The sequence below is a fragment of the Pseudorasbora parva genome, chromosome 3 (assembly GCF_024679245.1).
Source record: "Pseudorasbora parva isolate DD20220531a chromosome 3, ASM2467924v1, whole genome shotgun sequence".
NCBI lineage: Eukaryota > Metazoa > Chordata > Actinopteri > Cypriniformes > Gobionidae > Pseudorasbora > Pseudorasbora parva.
In genome coordinates this window covers 46,018,069-46,039,802 of record NC_090174.1, presented here as the reverse complement: position 1 = coordinate 46,039,802, position 21,734 = coordinate 46,018,069, and the positions used below count along the sequence as shown (strand labels likewise).

At 39.3% G+C, this 21,734-nt stretch overlaps 2 protein-coding genes across 2 annotated transcripts in view; both read right to left on the bottom strand.

Moving 5' to 3' along the window:
• si:ch211-26b3.4 (connector enhancer of kinase suppressor of ras 2) overlaps window positions 1-13,643 on the bottom strand; it is a 60,618-nt gene extending 46,975 nt beyond the window's left edge. Inside the window, exon 1 of the mRNA XM_067439173.1 lies at window positions 13,338-13,643. Coding sequence (XP_067295274.1) covers window positions 13,338-13,401 — 64 coding nt within the window. The 5' untranslated portion in view covers window positions 13,402-13,643. The remainder of the gene's footprint in view (window positions 1-13,337) is intronic.
• Window positions 13,644-17,426: 3,783 nt separating this feature from the next.
• si:dkey-237j10.2 (uncharacterized protein LOC568721 homolog) lies at window positions 17,427-21,663 on the bottom strand. The gene is made up of 3 exons (XM_067440236.1): window positions 21,163-21,663; window positions 20,615-20,783; window positions 17,427-18,546 (listed from the first exon to the last, which is right to left on the bottom strand). Exons 2-3 carry the CDS (start codon window positions 20,772-20,774, stop codon window positions 17,900-17,902), a joined length of 807 nt encoding a protein of 268 aa, XP_067296337.1. The 5' UTR covers window positions 20,775-20,783; window positions 21,163-21,663; the 3' UTR covers window positions 17,427-17,899.
• Between the last annotated feature and the right edge of the window lie 71 nt (window positions 21,664-21,734).

The window sequence follows — 21,734 nt, the reverse complement described above, 5'->3', positions numbered from 1 at the left end:
ATCCATCATGCCTTGTTACCACTGTGCGGTGTGGCGGATGTTTTCTTGGCACACTTTAGGCTCCTTAGTGCCAATTGGGCATTGTTCAAAGAGTTACTTCAGCGATTAGCATATGGCTTTGTATCAGTAGAAACCCTGGAGTATATTCAAATGATTGTGCTTTCCCCCATCATATCCCCCTGAGACAAGAGATTTATGCATTTTATTTCTGGAAAAATTCCTCCTATGATGCAAATTGACGATATTTGCATCATAGGAGGAATGTTTGGCCAAAGGCTAAAGACTACAGCCAGCAGAGGGAGCCATTTCCGCATGTTTTGAACCTGCGCATGGGGGATGGGAGATCACACTCAGAGCTTAGATGGCAGCTACAGGCACTCATTTAAACGGAGCTATGGTGAGCAATGTACGTCTTTTAACTTCTCAAATTAATTTCTATGAAAGCTTGCAAAGGCATGAACTGAAACGCGCCAGACTGAACTCGCATTGTGAATGTATGCCGCGAGTGTAGTTGCGATTACCTCAGCTCTCATCACGAGAGCTCATCAGCTCATTTATTTGACTCCTGCAGTGAGTGCTCAGTGCTGTGATACTCGCACGGTGGCTCACTCATTATATTGAACAGACACGTTTCGTTTTTAATTGTAGTGTCTTCTCTAATTCAGTCACAGTAATCAAGTTGGTGGCTTTGGGAATGGCCTCACAGGGCAGCGAAGCATTCTGGGAATTGTAGTTTTTTAACCCCCATGAGAGCAGTCTAGAAGGCATTCTGGGAATTGTAGTCTTTCATCCCCATGAGACCAGTCTAGAAGGCACTAAATTCACTACTACATTGATAACCCACTTTAAATACAGATTCATCTTCCCAGCGCTGAAGTACCCCTTTAAATGCCACGCCCACGGCCTACCTGAGCATTGTTTCTGACCATGTCCATCCCTTTATGACCACCATGTACCCATCCTGTGATGGCTGCTTCCAGCAGGATAATGCACCATGTCACAAAACTTGAATCATTTCAAACTGGTTTCTTGAACATGACAATGAGTTCACTGTACTAAAATGGCCCAAACAGTCACCAGATCTCAACCCAATAGAGCATCTTTGGGATGTGGTGGAATGGGAGCTTCGTGCCCTGGATGTGCATCTCACAAATCTCCATCAACTGTAAGATGCTATCCTATCAATATGGGCCAACATTTCTAAAGAATGTTTTCAGCACCTTGTTGACTCAATGCCACGTAGAATTAAAGGGTTACTTCAGTGATTAGCATATGGCTTTGTATCAGCAGAAACCCTGGAGTATATTCAAATGATCGTGCTCCCCCCTCTTATATCCCCCTGAGACGAGAGATTTATGCATTTTATTTCTGGAAAAATTCCTCTCGTGACGCAAATTGACGATATTTGCGTCATCTTTGGAATGTTTGCCCAGAGGCTAAAGACTACAGCCAGCAGAGGGAGCCATTTCCACATGTTTTCAACTCACACATGGGAGATGGGAGATCACACTCACAGTACAGCTCAGCTACAGGCATTAATTTAAACGGATGCTGAGCAATGTAAGTGTTTTAACTTCTCAAATTAATTTCTATGAAAGTTAAGCTTCCAAAGGCATGAACTCAAAACGCGTTGTGAATGTATGCCGCGAATGTGGCCGCGATTTCCTCAGCTCTCATCACGAGAGCTCATTAGCTCATTTATGACATTAAATGTAATCTGACTCCTAGTTAGTGCTGTGAGACTCACGCGGCAACTCGATCGTTATATAGAACACACATGTTCAATATTTAATTGTACTTTCTGAACTCAGTCACTGTAATCCAGTAGCATAGGCTTTGGGAATGGCCTCACAGGGCAGCGAAGCATTCTGGGAATTGTAGTCTTTCATCCACATGAGACAAAAATACATTTTCTGTCTTTTCTCAGTCTAGAAAGCACCAAATTCAAAAATAATTTCACATTTCTACTACATTAATGACCCAGTTTAAATACAGATTCATCTTCCCAGCGCTGAAGTACCCCTTTAAGGCAGTTCTGAAGGCGAAAGGGGGTCAAACACAGTATTAGTATGGTGTTCCTAATAATCCTTTTGGTGAGTGTATATAGCAAAATCCGTAATGTTTTGAGGATTACGTTTGTAGTCAAAGTATGGGCAGGATTTAGTCAATGTAAATCATATTGTTGATGTTGCGTCCGTACCAGTGAATGTGCCATAACTGTTTATCCGCCGTCATCGCGGCCCTGCTTGCTTACTAGCCTGCACGTTCACGGCAGGCTCCGTTGTGATGGGGGAGGAGCTGTGGAGAGGGAGGAGCTGTGATGGGGAGGGGCTGTTGAGGGGGAGGAGCTGTGGAGGGGGAGGAGCTGTGGAGGGAGGGCTGTAGTGCAGCAGAGAGCAAGGGGGAGTGACCTGTCAGTTGTGCTTCAAATTTTCTTCAAAAAAAGTCAACATTTTCTAAAAACTCCCTACTGCAGCTTAAACTAAATTCTTAATAATAATTGTTCAATAAAAATGTCATGTCCAATGGATTAAGGATATATTATTAATTATACAAATAATAATGAATAATGAATTGTTGTGCACAACAAGGTTTCTTGTCATTTGTCGTCACCTTGTCATAGCAGCACACATGCAACTCAACACAACGCTGATGAGGTGCAAAAACTACAAGACATTTGGTCAGGAGGCAGTCATGAGAAACCCGTTTGTACCATCACTGTGATTGGCTAGATTAGTTCCATATTGTTGTTACATTTCACACACTAAAAGATCACATGGCAATAATATCAAACAGGCTTTAAAAATAACACAGCATCTGTGACTGCTCAGATCACGTCACTGACCAGCTCATATTTAATCAGCATCTGCACAGCACGAGCACCAATTTGGGCGCAATTCGTGAGTTTTGTTGCAGAGCTTGGAAATCTGTCTGCGAAAGCAAATTCCAGCCAAAATTCATGTAGTGTGAGCTTGCCTTTAGCCATTGGGCGTAAATTACTATGGCAATGAATACTGCTAAAAGCCAAACCACTTTCATGATGCCCAAAACCCAGGGATGGCAGGCACAAACTAAACTAAAATATACCTTGGCTTGCACCTAAACAGGGTTCATGGTAGAGACCCTAGGTTTTATTCAAAAAATAAACTAAATATAGATATATAGATATACTAAAATATTTAATATATATTTATTTTGTATATATATTTTATACACATTTAAATATTTAATATGACTAAATTAACATGACTAAATTAGATTTTTCCAACCAAAAGTAATTTTTAAATGTCACATTAGATAGAAATACAGCTCATCAATGTATAAACTATCCATTCGCAGCTTTTGCAGTCTCTGCATATTAAGCTGGGAAAGGAGAGAGTACTTCATCATAGAAAACAGGGTTATTATCATGCATAATTACATGCAATTCCCCATGAGAATGGCCTCCTTTAAGAAACACACATAATCTCTTCAAGTCCACCCTTCTGGTTTACATCTCACCATCTCACATCTGTGCTAACACATCTACGCTGATCCAAGAACAGCTGACAAAGGGAAAACTGTATCTGGTCCCTCCCACTGAGAGTGGTGACTCATCGTGAGGAAACCCCTTAGAAAAACATCAAACACTCACTCAAACACAAATGCTTGCAAACATCCTACCGTTCTAAGCCCAGTTGCTGCTGTTTCAGGCTGATACGCCCCACTTTCGACACCATTTTTTAAAATCTGTATTTATACTTTTTAGAAGTCCTTTGATCATCCCAATGATCCCAAATGACCGAACATGTCATAAATGTTGTCTCTTTTTTCTATTCTATTCTAAGTCTATCTTAATTTTACAAATCTAATACATTTGTAATGTAGCCTAACAAAGGATTTCTGTCAAATAAATGTTGTTCTTTTGGACTTTCTATTCAGCAAAGAATCCTGAAAAAGTTTAGCACAGTTCCCACAAACATTTTAAGCAGTAGAACTGTTGGATCAAATAAATACAGCATAAGAGACTTCTTTCAAAAAACACAAACAAGTCTCATCAGTCGGAAAAAACAGAACGATGTTTATGTGGTGCGGCGACAAATAACCATCTTTATAAGAATAATTCATTCAGGGGTTCAATCAAATTCACAGACAAGAAACAAACAATTGAACTTATGGCCCTGTCCCAAATAATGCACCAACACATATCGACCACAAAGGGGGTGCTCGTGAGCCTACTGAACATGACAAACGCTAGGACAAGCTACAGTCTTGTAGACTAAACGGACACAGAAAAACAACACGCGGCAACTATTGTAAGTCCACAAAAAAGTAAGTGTACTATATAAAGCGGGCCTCATGAGTGAGTCACTGAATCATTCACTTAAGCGGTTTGTGAATCATTTACACAAGCAATTCAGTCAACAACAAAGATTTATTTAAAAACACCAGGTTTATTGTAAAACTTGTGGAAATAGTGTTTTACAGTGCATGTGCAATGTACTTTTGGCTGATTTTGGTATAGAAAAAAATAGCCAATGATATGCCCTGCTTACGTACTACTTGTGCACAGGCCTGTCAGGATGCAAGTTTAACAGATGGCTTTTAAAATAAAAGTGCAAACATCTTTTTTGTTGTTGCAAAAAGTCATCAATCGGACTTCCTGCAAATTACACATGCAACAAGTTACACAGAAATGACTAAGTACCACATACCGCGGGTCCGATTTCAAAGCATATGGAGCCTTCTGCTCTCTAATCACTCTCGTCGTACTTTGATGTCTACACAGTGCTGCTTTAATTCGAACAAACCTAATCTAACACCTAAACATGCTTTTAATATACGAGGCTTCATTATGTCATAACTGTTTGAACATCTGAATGGCTTGCCTCTAGGGGGGTGATGATCTCTGTAAATCCTCTGTAAAAATGTGTGCAAATTAGGCAAGTGAGTATTTTGACCATAGATATCCATAATAAAGGCTAGATGTCTCGTGCGCGCTGTTGGCCAATGGAGGTCGCCGTCCGCAACTTGCAGCCATCTTATCACAGGCAGCTCGCTCACTCGTAACAGTGTGTTTTAATGGTGCATGTCCTTTTAAATAACCATAACTTGCTTAATTTTCAACCGATTTTCAAACTGTTTCATTTGTTATAAACGTCAGAGATGTAGTTATGCCACTACATACTTATGAATAATTATAACCATGGACTTCAATATGAAAGTAACATTGAACAGAACAGATAGGTGCAAAGAATATACACACACACACACACACACACACACACACACACACACAAGGTATTTATGTTAAATCAATATATAGGCTACTAAAACTGCCAATATATATATGTATATATATATATATATATATATATATATATATATATATATATATATATATATATATATATATACACACACACACACACACACACACACACACACACACACACACACACACACACACACACTTTTTAATAAGAATATCACTATTATAATAAAATTATTTGTATAAAAAAACAACATGCAAACTAAGTTTACTTCTTAGTTCTTCAACTTCAAAAACGCAATTTACTAGGATTTCCCCCCCTACATTTCACTGTGCCTACTTCAGAGATCACTAGCCTTTATACAAGACATCTAGCCTTTATTATAGATATCTATGATTTTGACATTATCATGCAATTTATTATGCAAATTTTCCAACTACAAGCTGTAAAAACTTGAATGCTTATTGGATTTAAGCATATCAGGTGATGTGTATTTGTCTAATGAGGGAGGGTGTGGCCTAAGGAGATAAACACCCTTTATCAAAGTGTGCATCATTATAAGGCAGCTTTTTTTCCTCAGGCAAAGTGGTCCAAAAAAGATATGTAACTGACTCTGTGTAAAAGAGGCAAATTAGTAGTTGCTGTGCGAGCAAACCTCACTCTTGTGGCCTCAACAAACTCTAGAGGTTGCAGCCTTTGTTAGGGTGCGTTCACACCAGACGCGAATGAAGCGATAAGCGCAAGTGATTTACATGTTAAGTCAATGCAAAGACACGAATAGACAAAAAAAACTACTAATAGATAAAAACGGAAATTAACTGCCAAAGAATCCAGAATAATCAAATGTGAAGCTACCCATTATCCTCCAGTGCTGTCATGTTCCAGAACTGCAACCTACCTGGAGTGCCCAGAAGTACAAGGAGTTCAGTGCTCAGAGACAAGGCCAAGGTAAGGAAGGCTGAAACCCAAAATCCACTGAACATGACACAGAAGTTAAAACGTCAAGACTGGGCCAAGAAATATCTGAAGACTGATTTTTCAAAGGTTTTATGGACTGATGAGATCAGTGTCTCTTGATGGATCAGATGGATGGGCCCGTGGTTGGATCAGTAACAGGCACAGAGTTCCACTTCCACTCACACGCCACCGAGGTGCGGTATTCGTATGGGCTGGTATTATTAAAAATGTCCTAGTTGGATCTTTTTGGGTTGAAGATGGACTCAAAATCAACTCCCAAACCTACTGCCATTTTTTTAGAAGACCCTTTCTTAAAGCAGTGATACAGGAAAATTCTGCATCTTTCAAGAAGACCATGATTTTTATGCAGGACAATGCTCCATCACAGGGATTGAAGTACTCCACTGTGTGGCTAGCCAGTAAAGGTCTTAAAGATAAAAGAATAATGACATGGCCCACTTCCTTATCTGATCAAAATTAGGCCTACTTGTGGGCCCTTCATTCAGGTTTTTCATTTTTGTTGCCCAAAAATTATGCACATATAGATGTTCTCCTAAGGAAGCCAAAATCATAATTTTAAATATTCAGGTTTGAAGTTTACTAATATTTTGGATTAACCAAGAGCACTGTAATTGGTAAATTATATAAAATGAATCCTCAAATACAACTTTCCTAATGATAGTGCAGATGGTGAATATATGCTTTGTAAAAAGTGTTGCTGCTTTGAGCTTTTTTTACCACATTGACACGGTTCAGCCCAGCAGGAGTCACATGCGTGTGGCAATTCAAATGATACAAATTGATTCAAAGTTTCGAAACGCTTAGTTTCTCCAATCATTAGCCATTAGTTTTACGCACGTGATGTGACAGGTTGAAATTCTGGATTCACCTGTGCTGGCCAAACATTTTAAAAACTATAGAAACTAAGTGGTGATGATGACTATGCATGTGTGGTGAAGAATAGTTTTACATGAGCCTATATTGGATTTTGGTTCATGGAAGGTGAACCACCATTTGAAATAATTTTAAATGAGTGCCTGGAGCATTCTGTATTAGTAGGCTAAGAGAATCTGACCTTCACAGCTTCAGGAAGAGCAGGTAATGAGTGATAAAACACTCCGCTCAGGCAAGGTGAGGGAGTGCAGAGTACTTTTCCCACCAATGCAGTCAATTTGTTTTGGGTTTATTAAATTGAAGATACTCATCAAAAAAAAAATCTGTATCTAAATCAGCACAGGAGATAATATTTGAATTGAGAATATCATCTGTACTGGCTTGAGTGACCTCTGTGGTTTTGAGCTCACCCATATTCCCATTTCCCCCTTCAGACGGCCAGTCTTGTACATCGATTTAGAATGTTAGTTTTTGGAAATGAAGGCTGTGTTAAGAATCCCATGAGAAGCTTGACTGATCATTTCATGTTCAGCCTACCTGTAAGCAGTAGAGCACAGTGCTATCAACACCCAAGGTTATGAGTTTGATTTTTAGTGAAAGCAGGACTGATAAAATATGTACACTGAATGCAATGAAAAAAAGAATCTGCCAACTGCATAAATGTAAATATCTAACAGTATGCTCTAATGGGACACGTCAAATAGTGAATAAAAGAAAAAGAAGTTTTTGGAATACACTCTCAAATATATGGCCTCAATGCTTAAGGGAACTAAAAGCCACAAATGTTCAGGTTTTTACTTATATGCATTAACTGTGTACTGCATGACTTAAGGTTAGTTTGATGAATAAATCTGCCAAATTGCAATGACTCTTCAAAAGTCAAGTACAGGTGCTAAAGTTGTATCTCTCTGATAAGAAAATGCAATGTTCACACAAATACTAGCGTAGTGCAAACTATACTGTCAATGTGAAACAGTCTCCATTATGCATTATGCATTGATAAACATTTCAAACAGAAGTATGCTACAACATGGCCCCATTATGTGTAAAATATATGTTATTTAGCAGTTTTATTGATTTGTTTTATTGCAATGTCTTCATTCTTGACAGTCTAGTTAAATAACGAGTCGAGAAAAGGCTGTTAAAATCCGTAGCTGATTTTACTTCTGATTTTTATCATCACACTGAAAATTGAAGGTCAAATTGAGCACTCTCCATTATGGAATATAGTATTCAGGGCAGTGAGCTCAGTTGTATAACGCACATTTTGGCAAATGTATTACAGCTCATCCGGGATTTTCATGCTTACAGAACATTTGCATGCTGTATGCTGCAGAAACACTGAGAGTCGTGTGATAGGTTATTCTGAACAGCCAAAGTTTAAAGGGGTAATTCATAGCTGGCAAGATGAGCTGTCTTTGCAGTAAAAGGTTTTTTGTTTTTTTATCAGCACTAGATGATTAGAGAAGAGAAAAATGGTTGTGATGTTTACACTAGGCAAACTGTATGTGAACAGGGATACACATGTGCAAATGAAATCTGTAGTTTTCAAAAACGACTTGAATTAACGTGACTTTTTTTTAACCAATAAACTGGGATAAACGGTGAAAGAGTACACAAGGTTTATTTACATTTACTGCTGATATTGCAATAATACAAAAGCTGGTTGAAAACGCAGAGGCATTTGATTATTTCCACAGGACATCAGTCATCTATTAAAAACCCTAAAGTATGCAGAGATACAAACAAGCTGAATAGGTTTGCAAATGAAATTAGGTCTCTGGAAAGATTTTATTAGATAAAACAGGTGAGCCAATAGGGCTTATGGAGTGTGCACTCATTTTGTTAACAGAGAACAGTGGAGATAAATGCTCTGATAAGTGATGGAAGAGCAACAGTAGCAATGAACACTGGGAAGAACCACTGCAGTGAGACAAGCAAGTAGGACATTGTATTGCCAAACGTAACACATTTAAAAGGACTGCAATATCAATATCATATCATAACTACAACTATATGGATAACCTTAAAGGGTTAGTTCACCCCAAAATGAAAATGCTGTCATCATTTACTCACACTCATGTCTGTCCTTCCAATCCTGCAAAACTTACATTTATCTTCAGAAACAAATGAAGATTTTTTTTATTAAATCTGAGAGCTTTCTGTCCCTCCATGGACAGCTACGCAACTGACACATTGACGCTTTAAAAAGTTCATAAAGAAATCTGGAAACTAATCCATATGATTTGAGTTTTATTCACATATAAACATTGATCACCGAACTTAAACAGAAGCTCGACCGAACTTGCTTGATACATGAGAACAAACCTCTTGCAGAAGCTCAACATGCTGCGTAACAAACGAGAATGAACCTCAGTCGTTCTTGCAGGTCAAGCGAACATGCTTGAGCTTCCGTTTACCACAACTGATGTGTGTGAGATGAATGTTTGTGGATGAAAGCCTAAATTAAATCTGTTCATCATATAAAGCAATCGCGTCTCTTCAGAAAATTTGGACGAAACCACTCAATTCATATGGATTAGTTTTACAATCTATTTAGTTTGTAAAGTTGCGTAGCTGTCAATGGAGGGACAGAGATCTCACAGGTCTTATGGTTTTGGAACGACATGAGTGTGAGTGATTAATGACAGAACTTTAATTTTTGGGTGAACTATCCCTTTAACAATAACTACTAATCCAAATGCATATCCACAGTCCTTACTGTCATCTTCGGGGATAAGATCCTATCATATGTCAACCTGCATGATGATTTTTCAAATGTAAGCTGCAAAGGTCAAAACAGGGCACGCAGCAGAGTTTTATATTACAAGACGTCTGTAATGTTAGAGGAGGCAGATTATCCCTACAGACATCATCAGCACATGCCACATCTCTGCACCAATGCAAGTTTTTTTTCTACTGACATTCTGCCAAGTGTAAAAAAAAGGAAAAAAAAGAAAGATACACGCATAACATAACAGAAATATGGCAATGACAGTTGATCCCAAGACAGTAAGTAATAACTACAATTTAAGAAAAAACATTAAACAATAAACAATCGTGCTGACAGATGTTTGCTTGTGCAGAATCTCTACAAAAATTTGATGCAAAGCAATGGAAAGCATCAATACCAGCAAAATGACCCTGGATCAGGTGCTCTGAGGTCTGACAAACTCTTTTGTCAGCAGTAATTGTGCAAATTATGCACAAGCAGCTAGTTTGGAGTTGCATCTGAGACAGTGAACAGAGTTCCTGAAAATGGAAACCATCCTGCACAACTGGCCGTGAAACCTAGTTCTCTGAAATACAGAACTAATCAGAGACCCTGCACAGGGGAGAATTCAATTCAATTCACATTTATAGCGCTTCTCACAACACATCGTTTCAAAGCAGCTTTACAGAAATGTTACAATTAAAAGTAATGTCAACTAAGTAGTGTCCATATTGCATAAATGTACAGGTCTAAATACAATATATAGATCTTGCAATCTGTATTCTTCAACGACATGGCAAAGAAAATTATATTTTATTTGAGACTGTAAGTTTGCAGTCTTTTGTGAATTGTGAGCAAATAATGTGCACCACAAAACGGTGGCAAGAAGAATCGCTTTGTGATACGGGAAAACAAGCATACAACGTGACCAGTTTAGTCCAGTTCATGTAAAAATAACTATTTTGAGCTGGTTCTTTCCTGTGAATCAAAAACAAACAGCGCAGTTAGGGTGGTCCGATTCATTGACAAATGACTCATATCAGCTGGCTCTTTTCAGTGAATCAAAAACATTCAGCCTGACCAGGGAAATCCGATTCAAGAACAAATGACTCATATCAGCTGGCTCTTTTCAGTGAATCAAAAACATTCAGCCTGACCAGGGAAATCCGATTCAAGAACAAATGACTCATATCAGCTGGCTCTGTTCAGTGAATCAAAAACATTCAGCCTGACCAGGGTAATCCGATTCAAGAACAAATGACTCATATCAGCTGGCTCTTTTCAGTGAATCAAAAACATTCAGCATGACCAAGGTAATCCGATTCAAGAACAAATGACTCTTAATCAGCCGGTTCTTTTATAGTCAATCAAAAACAAACAGCACGATCAGGGTAATCCGATTCACAAACAAATGACTGTTATCAGGCGGTTCTTTTTGGTGAATTGAAAGCTTTGTTTAGTGAATTGTTGAAAAAAATAAAAACTTTGTTAAACGGGTTGTATGAATCTGACAAATCCTCACTAAACTATACTTGTATGGTTATATATGTAAAATTCTGTGGAAACACTGATTCATTGAGATGAAGTTACAAGGCAGTAATACAGCAATAATAGCATTAAATGAAAGACTGATCAACTATGGGGCATTTTTTTGCCATTTTAAGTACAATAATAGATACAGGAGAGATCAGATGGATACATAATTGGCTTAAGTCTACATGCATCTACGAAAGAATTTCATTAAAGTATGGGTGTTTTGGACCACCACCGCATTATTGATTCACCTGTGTACACTTGTCCATTATTAGATTGGTGACAAAGGCTATCTGACCTTTAAAATGCTCATTGGGCTAGAGATTATGAGCAGCTGAATGTCATGTGCACTAATGCCCTTAAACTTCACTTCAGATTGCATCTGATCTTGCTGGTATTTTGGCCCTCTGTCTCTCCGCCACAGCTGTGCTCCAGTGTGTTCTACTTATATCATCTGTGTATCGGTGTGTCATCTAAAGAAGAACATGTCATTAATGGCTAATGACTTCCAATCAGATACCAACTGTCATGTCAGACTGTGTAGCTCTTTCGAAAATGTCGTCAGTTTTTCCCAAACAGGAGAGGCCGAGTCCACATCCCTGAGCTATAACTGCATGACGAAACCCGCATGGTGTTCCTTTAACTATCTGCAAGCAGCATTCGGATACTCTCTCTTGCTTTCTTCTGGATGAAGTAGTGGGTTTATGCAAAGCTATTTTACCTAGTTTTCCTAAAAGCGAAATACTATCTATTTTTATGTTCCTATAGCACTAGGCGAAAATTTCTCATAAAATAGGTAGATGGCCTATCTAATAAATCAGATAAGGGTAACACTTTATTTTACAGTGCCCTTGTTATGTTGCATGTACTTTCCATAAGACACTAAATTATGCATAACTACATGCAACTAAACCTCAACCAAACCCTAATCCTGCTATAACCCTAAGTACATGTAGATAATTAACATTAAATAAATATACTATAACAATGACGCCGTAAAATAAAGTGTAACCCAAATAAGAACAAGTAAAGCTGAAATTGACACTATATTATTATAATTATTGGCTTTGTCATAAGTAAATATGAAATAAGTAGGTCAACTAGTATAATAAATAGTAAACAATAGCTAGCAGCACAGAATTCAAGCGAGGAATGTACAATCTGCTCCAAGTAACAACGAAACTTGGATTGTGAAATTTGGATAATGACTAGAAACATATACATAAGCACTAGTATGTGCTGTGACAAAGTTAATAGATACTCATCACTACAGGAAGCACACGAATCTAAACAATTGCTGTAATTGAAAAGGATACTAATAGATTACTTATGGTAATTAAACCACAAGTACTAGTGACACAAAAATAGATATTAGTTCGTTTAATGAGTAAATGTTTGTCATGGAGGGACTGTCAAGGCTCAGCTAGTTTCCACAGATACCGTCATCCCTCTTCTGGTCCCAAGATTACGCGCATCCGCAGCGCAGCACAGCGCGCGACGGCCTGGTTCTGTCCATGGTGCTAGTTATCACTGCGCGAGAGGGAGATTTATTCACTGAGGCTGGAAACAGCATCTCTGTCTCTCTCGCACTGTCACTATCTTTGTGTGTGTGTGCACGCATGCACGCATGTGTATATTTAGGTACTGTGTGAAAACGCCATGTCGTCCTTTGTCATTAAAACCGTTTTTGCTCATTCTTGCGAAACACGCCAGCGCGCGCACAGACACACATACACATCACGCATCCCCAGACCACACGCACACCCCCTATTGCGCGACGCGTGTAGCGCTGTGCAGATCACACACACCATGGTGCGCCGAGCAGAGGCGCAAAATGGCACACAAGCGCGATCAATACCTCACTGCACGGCACAGGCAGAGCCGGGCACAGCCCGCATGCAGCCGAGAGACGCTCTTCCCGCTCACCCATTCCTCCCCCAACGGCTATAGGTCATGCAGAGGCAATGCGGGGGGACATTTTTTTTTACCTTTCATCCAGTCCAGCACCTGCTTTGGGGACCATTTGCTGATGGGTTCCATGACCAGCGCCATGGCTGGTGTGCGTTGATTTCCCGGTTTAATTGTGTATTGAGCGCCGGGACCATCCGAACCCAGAGAAACAGATCAGAACCGCCGTTAGACCACAGGGGCACATGTGATTCCGTTACACTGACGGCAGCGCGCGCGCGGCAGGAGTCTAGCTGTTGGATACATCCTCGCGGAGGACTGCGACGGAGATCCACGCGCGCGACTCTACCCCGCCCCCCTACAGCTCTCTCTCTCTCTCTCTCTCTCTCTCTCTCTCTCTCTCTCTCTCTCTCTCTCTCTCTCTCTCTCTCTCTCCAAGTGTGCACCTGCTTCTCCAGTCTAACGAGTGGAGATGCAGGGGGGGAATGTGTCTCTCGCCCCCTCCCTTCCGCGCTCGCAACGCTGCAGTATCACATGGGTCAGCGGTTCCGTGAGCGTGGGGACTGTTCGGTGACACTACCGATAAACGCTGAACAGCTCCACTGGGTCCGATACTGAGCGCGAGATGCAACCGAGTGCCTTCCAAACGACTACTTGGTATGCGTGCTTGTATGCGTCTCTCTCTCTCTCTCTCTCTCTCTCTCTCTCTCTCTCTCTCTCTCGGTTGGACCGTTTCGGGACTACACGAGCTCGTTCCTCTGTCCGCGTCTGGAAAATTTCTGCGCGCCCGTTCGCTTACGTCACCGCAGCCTAATATCACTCGTATAGCAAAAGTCGGAGTGTGCGCCTGCTCAACCAATAGCTGTGCAGCAGAGTGAGGTAACCGCAACCAAAATGAGCCAGGGAAACCGGGTCACCCGATAAAATAGAGAACAAGTCTGTGCTGCTCAAATGATCAGAAATGAAAGAGAAAACAGATAATCACGAGTGCTGGAAGGGTGCTGGCTGGGGCTCTGGCTATGTGGTAGTAACAAATAGGCTTAGGATGCGTGAGATGATAAACTGGGAAAAATCCTTTAAAGCACATCCTAAATATACAATTTTTGTATATATACGTTTTTGATTTAGCTTAAAATAACTTACCAAGTGGTGTAAATGCATATAACAACCATTTTCCATATATTGCACACACATTTTAATTATTACATTCAATTTATATTTAGTTGCATCCTTTAATCTGCAGTTACACAACTGTACATGTTTTCTTCACTTCAAAATTTTAGTTCAGAACATTTAAAACATGCCACAAACATCTCAAAATGTTTTTTTCTTTCTTTTTTTTAACTTTACAGTCCCAGAGCACAAAAATGAGCATCACATCATTGACCCATGTGCATTTACATTCCTGTCCCACCACAGGAGGACATCAACGATTGGCAAGGAACTAGATTAAATGTTATTCTGGCCTGGGCAATTTCCAAGACTAGAGAAAGAGAGAGAGCGGTCCATCTGGTATTATGGTTTGCCACATGGTGCCAGGCTAAAGAGCCCGTTTAGATGCCCACAGAGCAGTTACAAGAGTGTGAAGTAGCCATGTTGGCACAGATCAGATTAACACACACGCACACACATTTACAGAACACAGTTAACAGTTAATCCTGTTTATGATGCTGTGAGTTTGGCTCCTGTAACGGTGCCAGGATATCAGCATGCACAAAACACACATTATTACTCATGGTCCGCTAACTGTTATGTCGGCACCTCCCTGAATGTTACGTCAGAGTGACGTCAAAACAATATGTCAGCACATTCATGGCAGTAAAGGCATTTAAGCTTTATTTCCCCCCCATTCATTACTACAATACAATTAAATTCTTAATATAGTATATATTAATGTAATGCGTGTGTTTTAGCTGTAAATATAACAACTGATGTCTCACAGTCACAGCTCTGGGAGAAGTACAATGCCATGGATACAACGACATAACCCTTCATGGTGGGACACTGGCCGCCGTACCGATAGCTCACAGCAGAGGGCGAGAGCACTTGTTCTCCGCCTGGGTGTCATTTTACAGTAAGAACAGCAGGTGGCAGAGTTTAATAAAACTTATTGAACACTTTCACAATATTGAAACTACCACAAACATCCCATCCCCAACACTTCATAAGGATTACAAGGAAAGTGAAAGTAGCCTTTAGCAGCAGGGCTGAGTTAAACAACGTTTGATTGCTTGTTTAGTAGGAAGTGGTGACATTTATAAGTGTCATAACACAGTCTACATATGACAGCATGACCTTGGTTCCTCTTCTTCTAAACATACCAAGTTGGAGGAAGCTTACAATGGAGGAGCAGAAGAGAGGGGAGGATTGTGGTATGGAAAGGATGAATTAGCATTAATGAACAGTGTAAACATTCATGTAAATAGAAGGTAGTTAAGCTCTATTGACAGAATTTGTGTCAAAATGTTAATTATAACAGAAAAAAACACATTTAAGAAGTGTCCCTCAGGCCTTTTCTCTTTTTTAAATAAAGAGAAAAAAATGTGCAACTAAATAGCAAAAATAATTCTAAAATTGCAGTTACAGTGATAATTACGAAGACAATTTAGTATTTACAATGGAAGTAAAAAGTCTAAAAATAGAAATGTATGTTTAACTTTGTTAAAGCACTCATTTGAATTATTCAGTAAAAACATTTATCATTCACTATTATTTGTTACACTGCAAAAATCATCCTTTTGAGGTGGGACTATTTTTATCAGTGGCTGGGTGAATGTCTGGTTATGCATTATCTACATAATTCCTATGGGTGGAGTTTGCTCCATGTCAAAGGACAACTCCGGTGAATTTTTAAGTTTATCTTGATCGTTATATCTTTGTGAGTGCAGTGTATAGAAAAAAAAATGAACCGGATTGGTGCTTGCAACACGGAGCTATTACAGTTAATGCCCAGAGCCCCCACTCTGCTAAAACAGCAGCTATGGGGACATAAACGTAAAGGGTGTCTTTGTGCCTCAAAATGCACAAAATGCAATTAAAATGTCTGTCCAACATGAACAGGTCCCTTACATGACAACGAGATGCGTTTAGCCATTGTTTAAATTCACCTGTTTTAGATGGCTAGCTGTATCTAGCGCTGAAATCCTGTGGGAACGCCGTTGTAGCCGGAAAAAAGGCAAATAGTCCAGTTGGGAAGAGCGTTGTGTGTATGAAGAGGCTTTGCTCATCGGCTCGTCGGTTCTCAGCTTTGAACGTGTCCGAAAGAAACGGTTTTCTATTTTGTATTTTCTATCCGAGAACCGCTGCCCGTTCAAGTACATGCCCATGCTTAGTATCAGCTGCTCGTGAGTTCATCAGTTCTCTCAGCAAAACATGTCTCAGTTCAGTGAACGGTTGGAGTTACAACATTTAATTCAAGACATTTGTTTATTTCTATTCGGAGGGACTGTCACTCATGTCAGAAAGTGAGCAACTTGTGTGATCAGCATTGATTTGAGAAGCGATCCGTTTAGAATGATTCAGTCCGATTTGGTGAACTGGTGTGCCTTTCAGAATTGTGGCAACAGAATGCGAAACTTTGCAGCGAACTCTTTGACAAGGATGACTAACTTAAACACTATTTATGTGAATTTAAACAATGGCTAAGTGGCTAAACACAGCTCATTGTCATGTAAGGGCCCTGTTCATGTTGGACAGACATTTTAATTGCATTTTGTGTCTTTTAAGAGGCACAAATACACCCTTTACGTTTATGCCCCATAGCTGCTGTTTTAGCTGAGTGGGGGCTCTGGGCATTAACTGTAATAACTCCGTGTGCCAAGGACCAATCCGGTTTGTTTTTTTTCTTCTATAGACTGTACTCACAAAGATATAATGATCAAGATAAACTTCGGATCTCCCCGAATTTGTCCTTTAACACAGGGCTTTACATAGAGTTATGTCACATTCCTGGTGTGTATCTAGATAGCAGGTATAAATATTAGAAGTACACTACTGTTCTTAAGTTAAGGGTTAGGTTTTTTTTTTTTTAAAGAAATTTACACTTTTATTCAGCAAGGACGCATTAAATTGATCAAAAACATAAGACATTTATAATTTGACCATGTATTTCTTTTATAAAATTATGTTCTTTTGAACTTTCTATTCATCAAAGAATCCTGAAAAAAATGTATTAGTTTTCACAACAACAACAAAAAACCTAAACAATAAGAAGCACAACATTTTTCAGAATTGATAAGAAACTTTGAATGATTTCTATAGGGTTATGTGTGTCACAGTGTCTGAAGACTAGAAAAATGATGCTGAAAATTCAGCATTTTGGATTGCATAAATGCAGTGTTCATTCATGGTGAGGATAAGTGACTGCTTTTAAAAACATACCTGTATGTTATACGTTGTGTATGTTATACATACAGTGTATGTTATACATACAGTGTTAATTCCCTTGCCTTAAGTACTTCACAAAAATCCTGGCATGAATCCTGATATAAAAAAAAAATCTGGTAATCAACATGCCACAAATGCTGTGGGTGCTAAAAGCAGAACATTCCTTTAACAGCACAGATGACTTAAAATATTTGTGTGCTGGTCAAAAGTCAGGAAATTGTATGAGGGCAAGAGTTGTGTGTGTCTACAAGGGTGGCTATTCAGCTTCTGAAATTCGCAGCACAGGTGAGCTGAAGTGGGAGGTGGCTGGAGTTGAGCAAGTGCTCAAGTATCGCACAACATTATTCGATGAAGAATCCAGCTCTTCCCCCTGACTGGCTGTCTGTTCTTTGGCCACAGTCAGGCTGGTGGGCACCAGTGCTGGCATGACGTCAGTGCCCAGCAATGACGATCCGCAGCACGCCATGTTTTGCATATGCTGACAAAACACCTCCAGCATTTGGACCTCCAGATAGCCGTTCAACATAGAGTTGGTGAGCCTTCTCTCCCAGCCTGGGCTCTGAACACTCTCCATGACAAGATAGCCCTCATCCTGCTGCGTTACAGCCTCTGTTTGTTGACTTGGCTCCAGAGAAGGCTCCAAAGAGCTCAAATCCTGAGATTTAAGCAGTGGCCCGTCGTCCGGTGGGTTGAGCAGGTCTGGGTTATGGGGACTCCAGTGCTCCAGCCGGTCACCGGCAAGCCGGAGGTCCGGATAGTCCTTGTAGAAGCTGGGACAGCACCAGGAGCAATATAGCGTCATGCCCAAGTGATCCTCCCCACCACAGCTGAGAATGGGCATAGCATTGCTGGGTGCAGAGGCCCGGGACTGCCTTGGCTTTTTCAGGCCTTCGGGCCTGCCAGCTGAAATAAAGAGAGAATAGAATGTTTTAGGCACTGCTATAACCAGGGTCATCTTAACATAGCACAAAGAGAAAACAGCCACAAAATTAGGAAGTTTGAAGGAAAGCCCAGAGTTTGCAGTTTAAATATCTCCATACAAATGTCACTTTTATGCAGTTCAGTTGGGCACTTATCTAAATGTATTGTAGCTGTGAGCCACTCTGAATTGGAATAGTAGCAAAAATGCTAAAATGGACTTTTGCACAATATTTTAACTTAAAGTTGTCATGACACTGAAATTACGATCATCTTTGCTTGAAATTAAAGGCACAATATTTAAGATTTTTAGATTAAAATTTCCAAAAACCACTAGAACAATGTGTATTTTTTTACATTATCCCAAATGTTTCCAACAATGTTTAAATCCAGAGAAATCAGCTATTTAAACCAGTTATGAACCATGTCCTTGCATCACCTGTCAATCTATATTACTGAAAAGTGTAAAAATTGTCTCATATCAACCAGAGGTAAACGCACAGAGTAACATTATAATATAACTGTCAACACACTCAAATGCATTGTATGATTATTTTAACTATGTAAAACACCGCTGCGTTACCCATACACTGAAGAGAGCGGAAGCGGCTGACTGCAGCATAAGCATAATAAAAGCTCAGAGACCAGTGTTTCACGTAAGTCTCTCTCATTAGCATTTGCTACTAAGGGCTCTTGGCATGTCCTGCTTCATACCACTGTAACGTTATAATAAATTCTGTCATTCATGAACATGATTTCTGCCCAAGACTGTCGGAATACCTTTCATGTGGCGGTGAAGGTGAAGAGTCAAGACTACAACTCCCATGATGCTAGTCTTTCAAGGCAACATCAAGCTACACCTTTGTTTTGAATATGCAACCTCCAGCGGTGCAAATTACATATGGTTAGTATAGTTACATATGGGTAAACCCAGTCTGATCTGCCAGCAATTTGAGTTCGCCCAGCAAATCAGTCTGGAAACCTGTACATTAATTTCTACTGCTTCTGTTGTAGTTTTGCGGGAACCAATCACAGACTGGCTTATCCACCTGGCACGCTATTGGCGGGTTTAACACGATGAAAGATAGAGAAACGACATCTCTTGTGGTCTGATTGGTTGAAGGACTATCCAATTGCATTCAGAGTCATTCGAATAATGCCAGTTGATCACTCCTCTGGTGCAGTAGAAAATACAGAACAGACTCCCCAAACCAATGTTCAATTTTAAATTGAGCTTGGTCTGGTGATAGCCAGACAAATATTTACATAGAGAACGAAGGCATATTAATTTAAAAAAAAAAAATGCATGGGTCCCCTGTGTGTGTGTCCTGTTATTATTGTAAAATTTAAATTAACTGATTTTCTTTTTTTATATAATTAACATTAAAATATGTTTTTTTTTTTTTTTGTAATTTACTGCAAAGTTAAAAGAGCATGAAGTATAGCATTATAAATGTATATTAAATTTATTAAAAATTAAAATATAAAAAATTTGACTAGATTTGCAATGTTGATAATTGTGGAAACGTGTCATCAAAGCCTGTGAAATTTTTTTTTTTTTTTTTTTTTTTTTTATGTAACCGTTTACTCACCCTCATATCAAAAACCTGTAAGCATTTTTTTCCATACATTGAAAGTTGTTTTTGGATTCTTTTGGATGTATGGACAAATAAACATTCTTCAAAATATCTTCAGTGTTCTACAGAAGAATTAAAATCATACAGCTTTATATTGGCATGAGAGTGCATTAATGATCACAGAATTTTCCATTTAACTTCTCTGCATTATAACGGTTCTGTAATAGCTACTCTGCTCAAATGTAACACCTGCATTTAAGTGTTTTTTCTGTTTGTGGTTACAATTCTCAGCAGCATCACACTTCCTTCCTGAATTTTATTTTTATATTTATTGACTGTTCCCTGGACCTGGGTCACAGTCATATAAGTGATATTACTTAATTTGTTCATCTCTGAATGCCGTAAGTCAGATCATGACTTTAAGTTATTTTTAACACAACCTCATCCTGATAACTCAGAATTCTGTGGTCTCTCACCTCTCACAGTTCGTGGTGTCAGAGGGGATCTGGCAGTGGCGTTGGTCGCACAGGGGTCGGGACAGGTCATGGGGGTGGATGAGTGTGTGTGAGAGTGTCCATCATGATTTGTGGTGTCTTCTGTGCAGTTCAGAACATGAAGGAAAGCTTCTCCGAGCATGATCGCCACCTACGCAAGCAAACACATCTCAAGCTCAATTGAATATACATTTTAATGTTAACTCATGAAAAAACTTGAATCAAATTGTAGTAATGTAAGTGTAATCAGGGCAAAATCAAACATTAAAAAAGCATGATTGAAATCAAACTGAAATGAGGAATTGAACGGAATTGTATTACAGAGTTATGGAAACTTTAAAACATTTCACATACTGACTTCCTCCCTTAATACATTCCTTAATGAAATTAAAATGAATAAAGGCCTTTCAGAATATAGAAGATTAGCCTTCTCCAATTGTATTACTGTAATCAGATCAAACAAATTCCCAAATAAACTGTTCAAAAACCTTGTTGAATCTATTTATTAAGAGCTCTATAAGGAAACTTACCAAAAGTTTTAGAGTGGGATGCCTGTTTGTATGGTTGCAGAAACAGAAATCTCAAAAATGACAGTAATGCCCAGTAATGTCCAATGTAAACTTTCAGTGTCACTCCAGTGTCACTTTTAGGTAGTTTTATCATTTGTCTGTCTATCTATGGCTGAGATGTTTTCTCTGTGCTGGCGTCTCTGATCTGGGTAGCAGCAGAGGAAGTAAGCAGTTATAGATCACACACACACACACACACACACACCCAAACACTTAAACAGATTAGGCCTCTGCTTGAATAAAGCAGAAGTGTGAAAAGTCTTGTGGCTCCTCTTCTCTACGATTGCCACACGCGCGCAATGGGACTTCATTTTATGTTTCATTATATTGGCACTTCAGAACTTTTATAGAACGAGTTCATAACTAGAAAGCTTCAAGAAAAACACTTAGTTAACTTCACAGATGCAGCGCTGATGTGACGATAGCATATAGACATAGTTATGAAGGAGGGTCAAGTTTATTCCTGGGGTTAAGCTATTCCTTTTCACATCAGTACTGTATGACAGAGCATTATTTAGTGCAGAACGCACTTA

What these genes read in the sequence shown, in the direction of transcription:
- si:dkey-237j10.2 (XM_067440236.1), bottom strand. Translation starts at nt 20,774, where the DNA reads ATGCTCGGAGAAGCTTTCCTTCATGTTCTGAACTGCACAGAAGACACC. An exon ending in GACACCACGAACTGTGAGAG is followed by an intron (nt 18,547 to 20,614) that starts GTGAGAGACCAC and finishes TCTTTATTTCAG; the next exon opens with CTGGCAGGCCCGAAGGCCTG.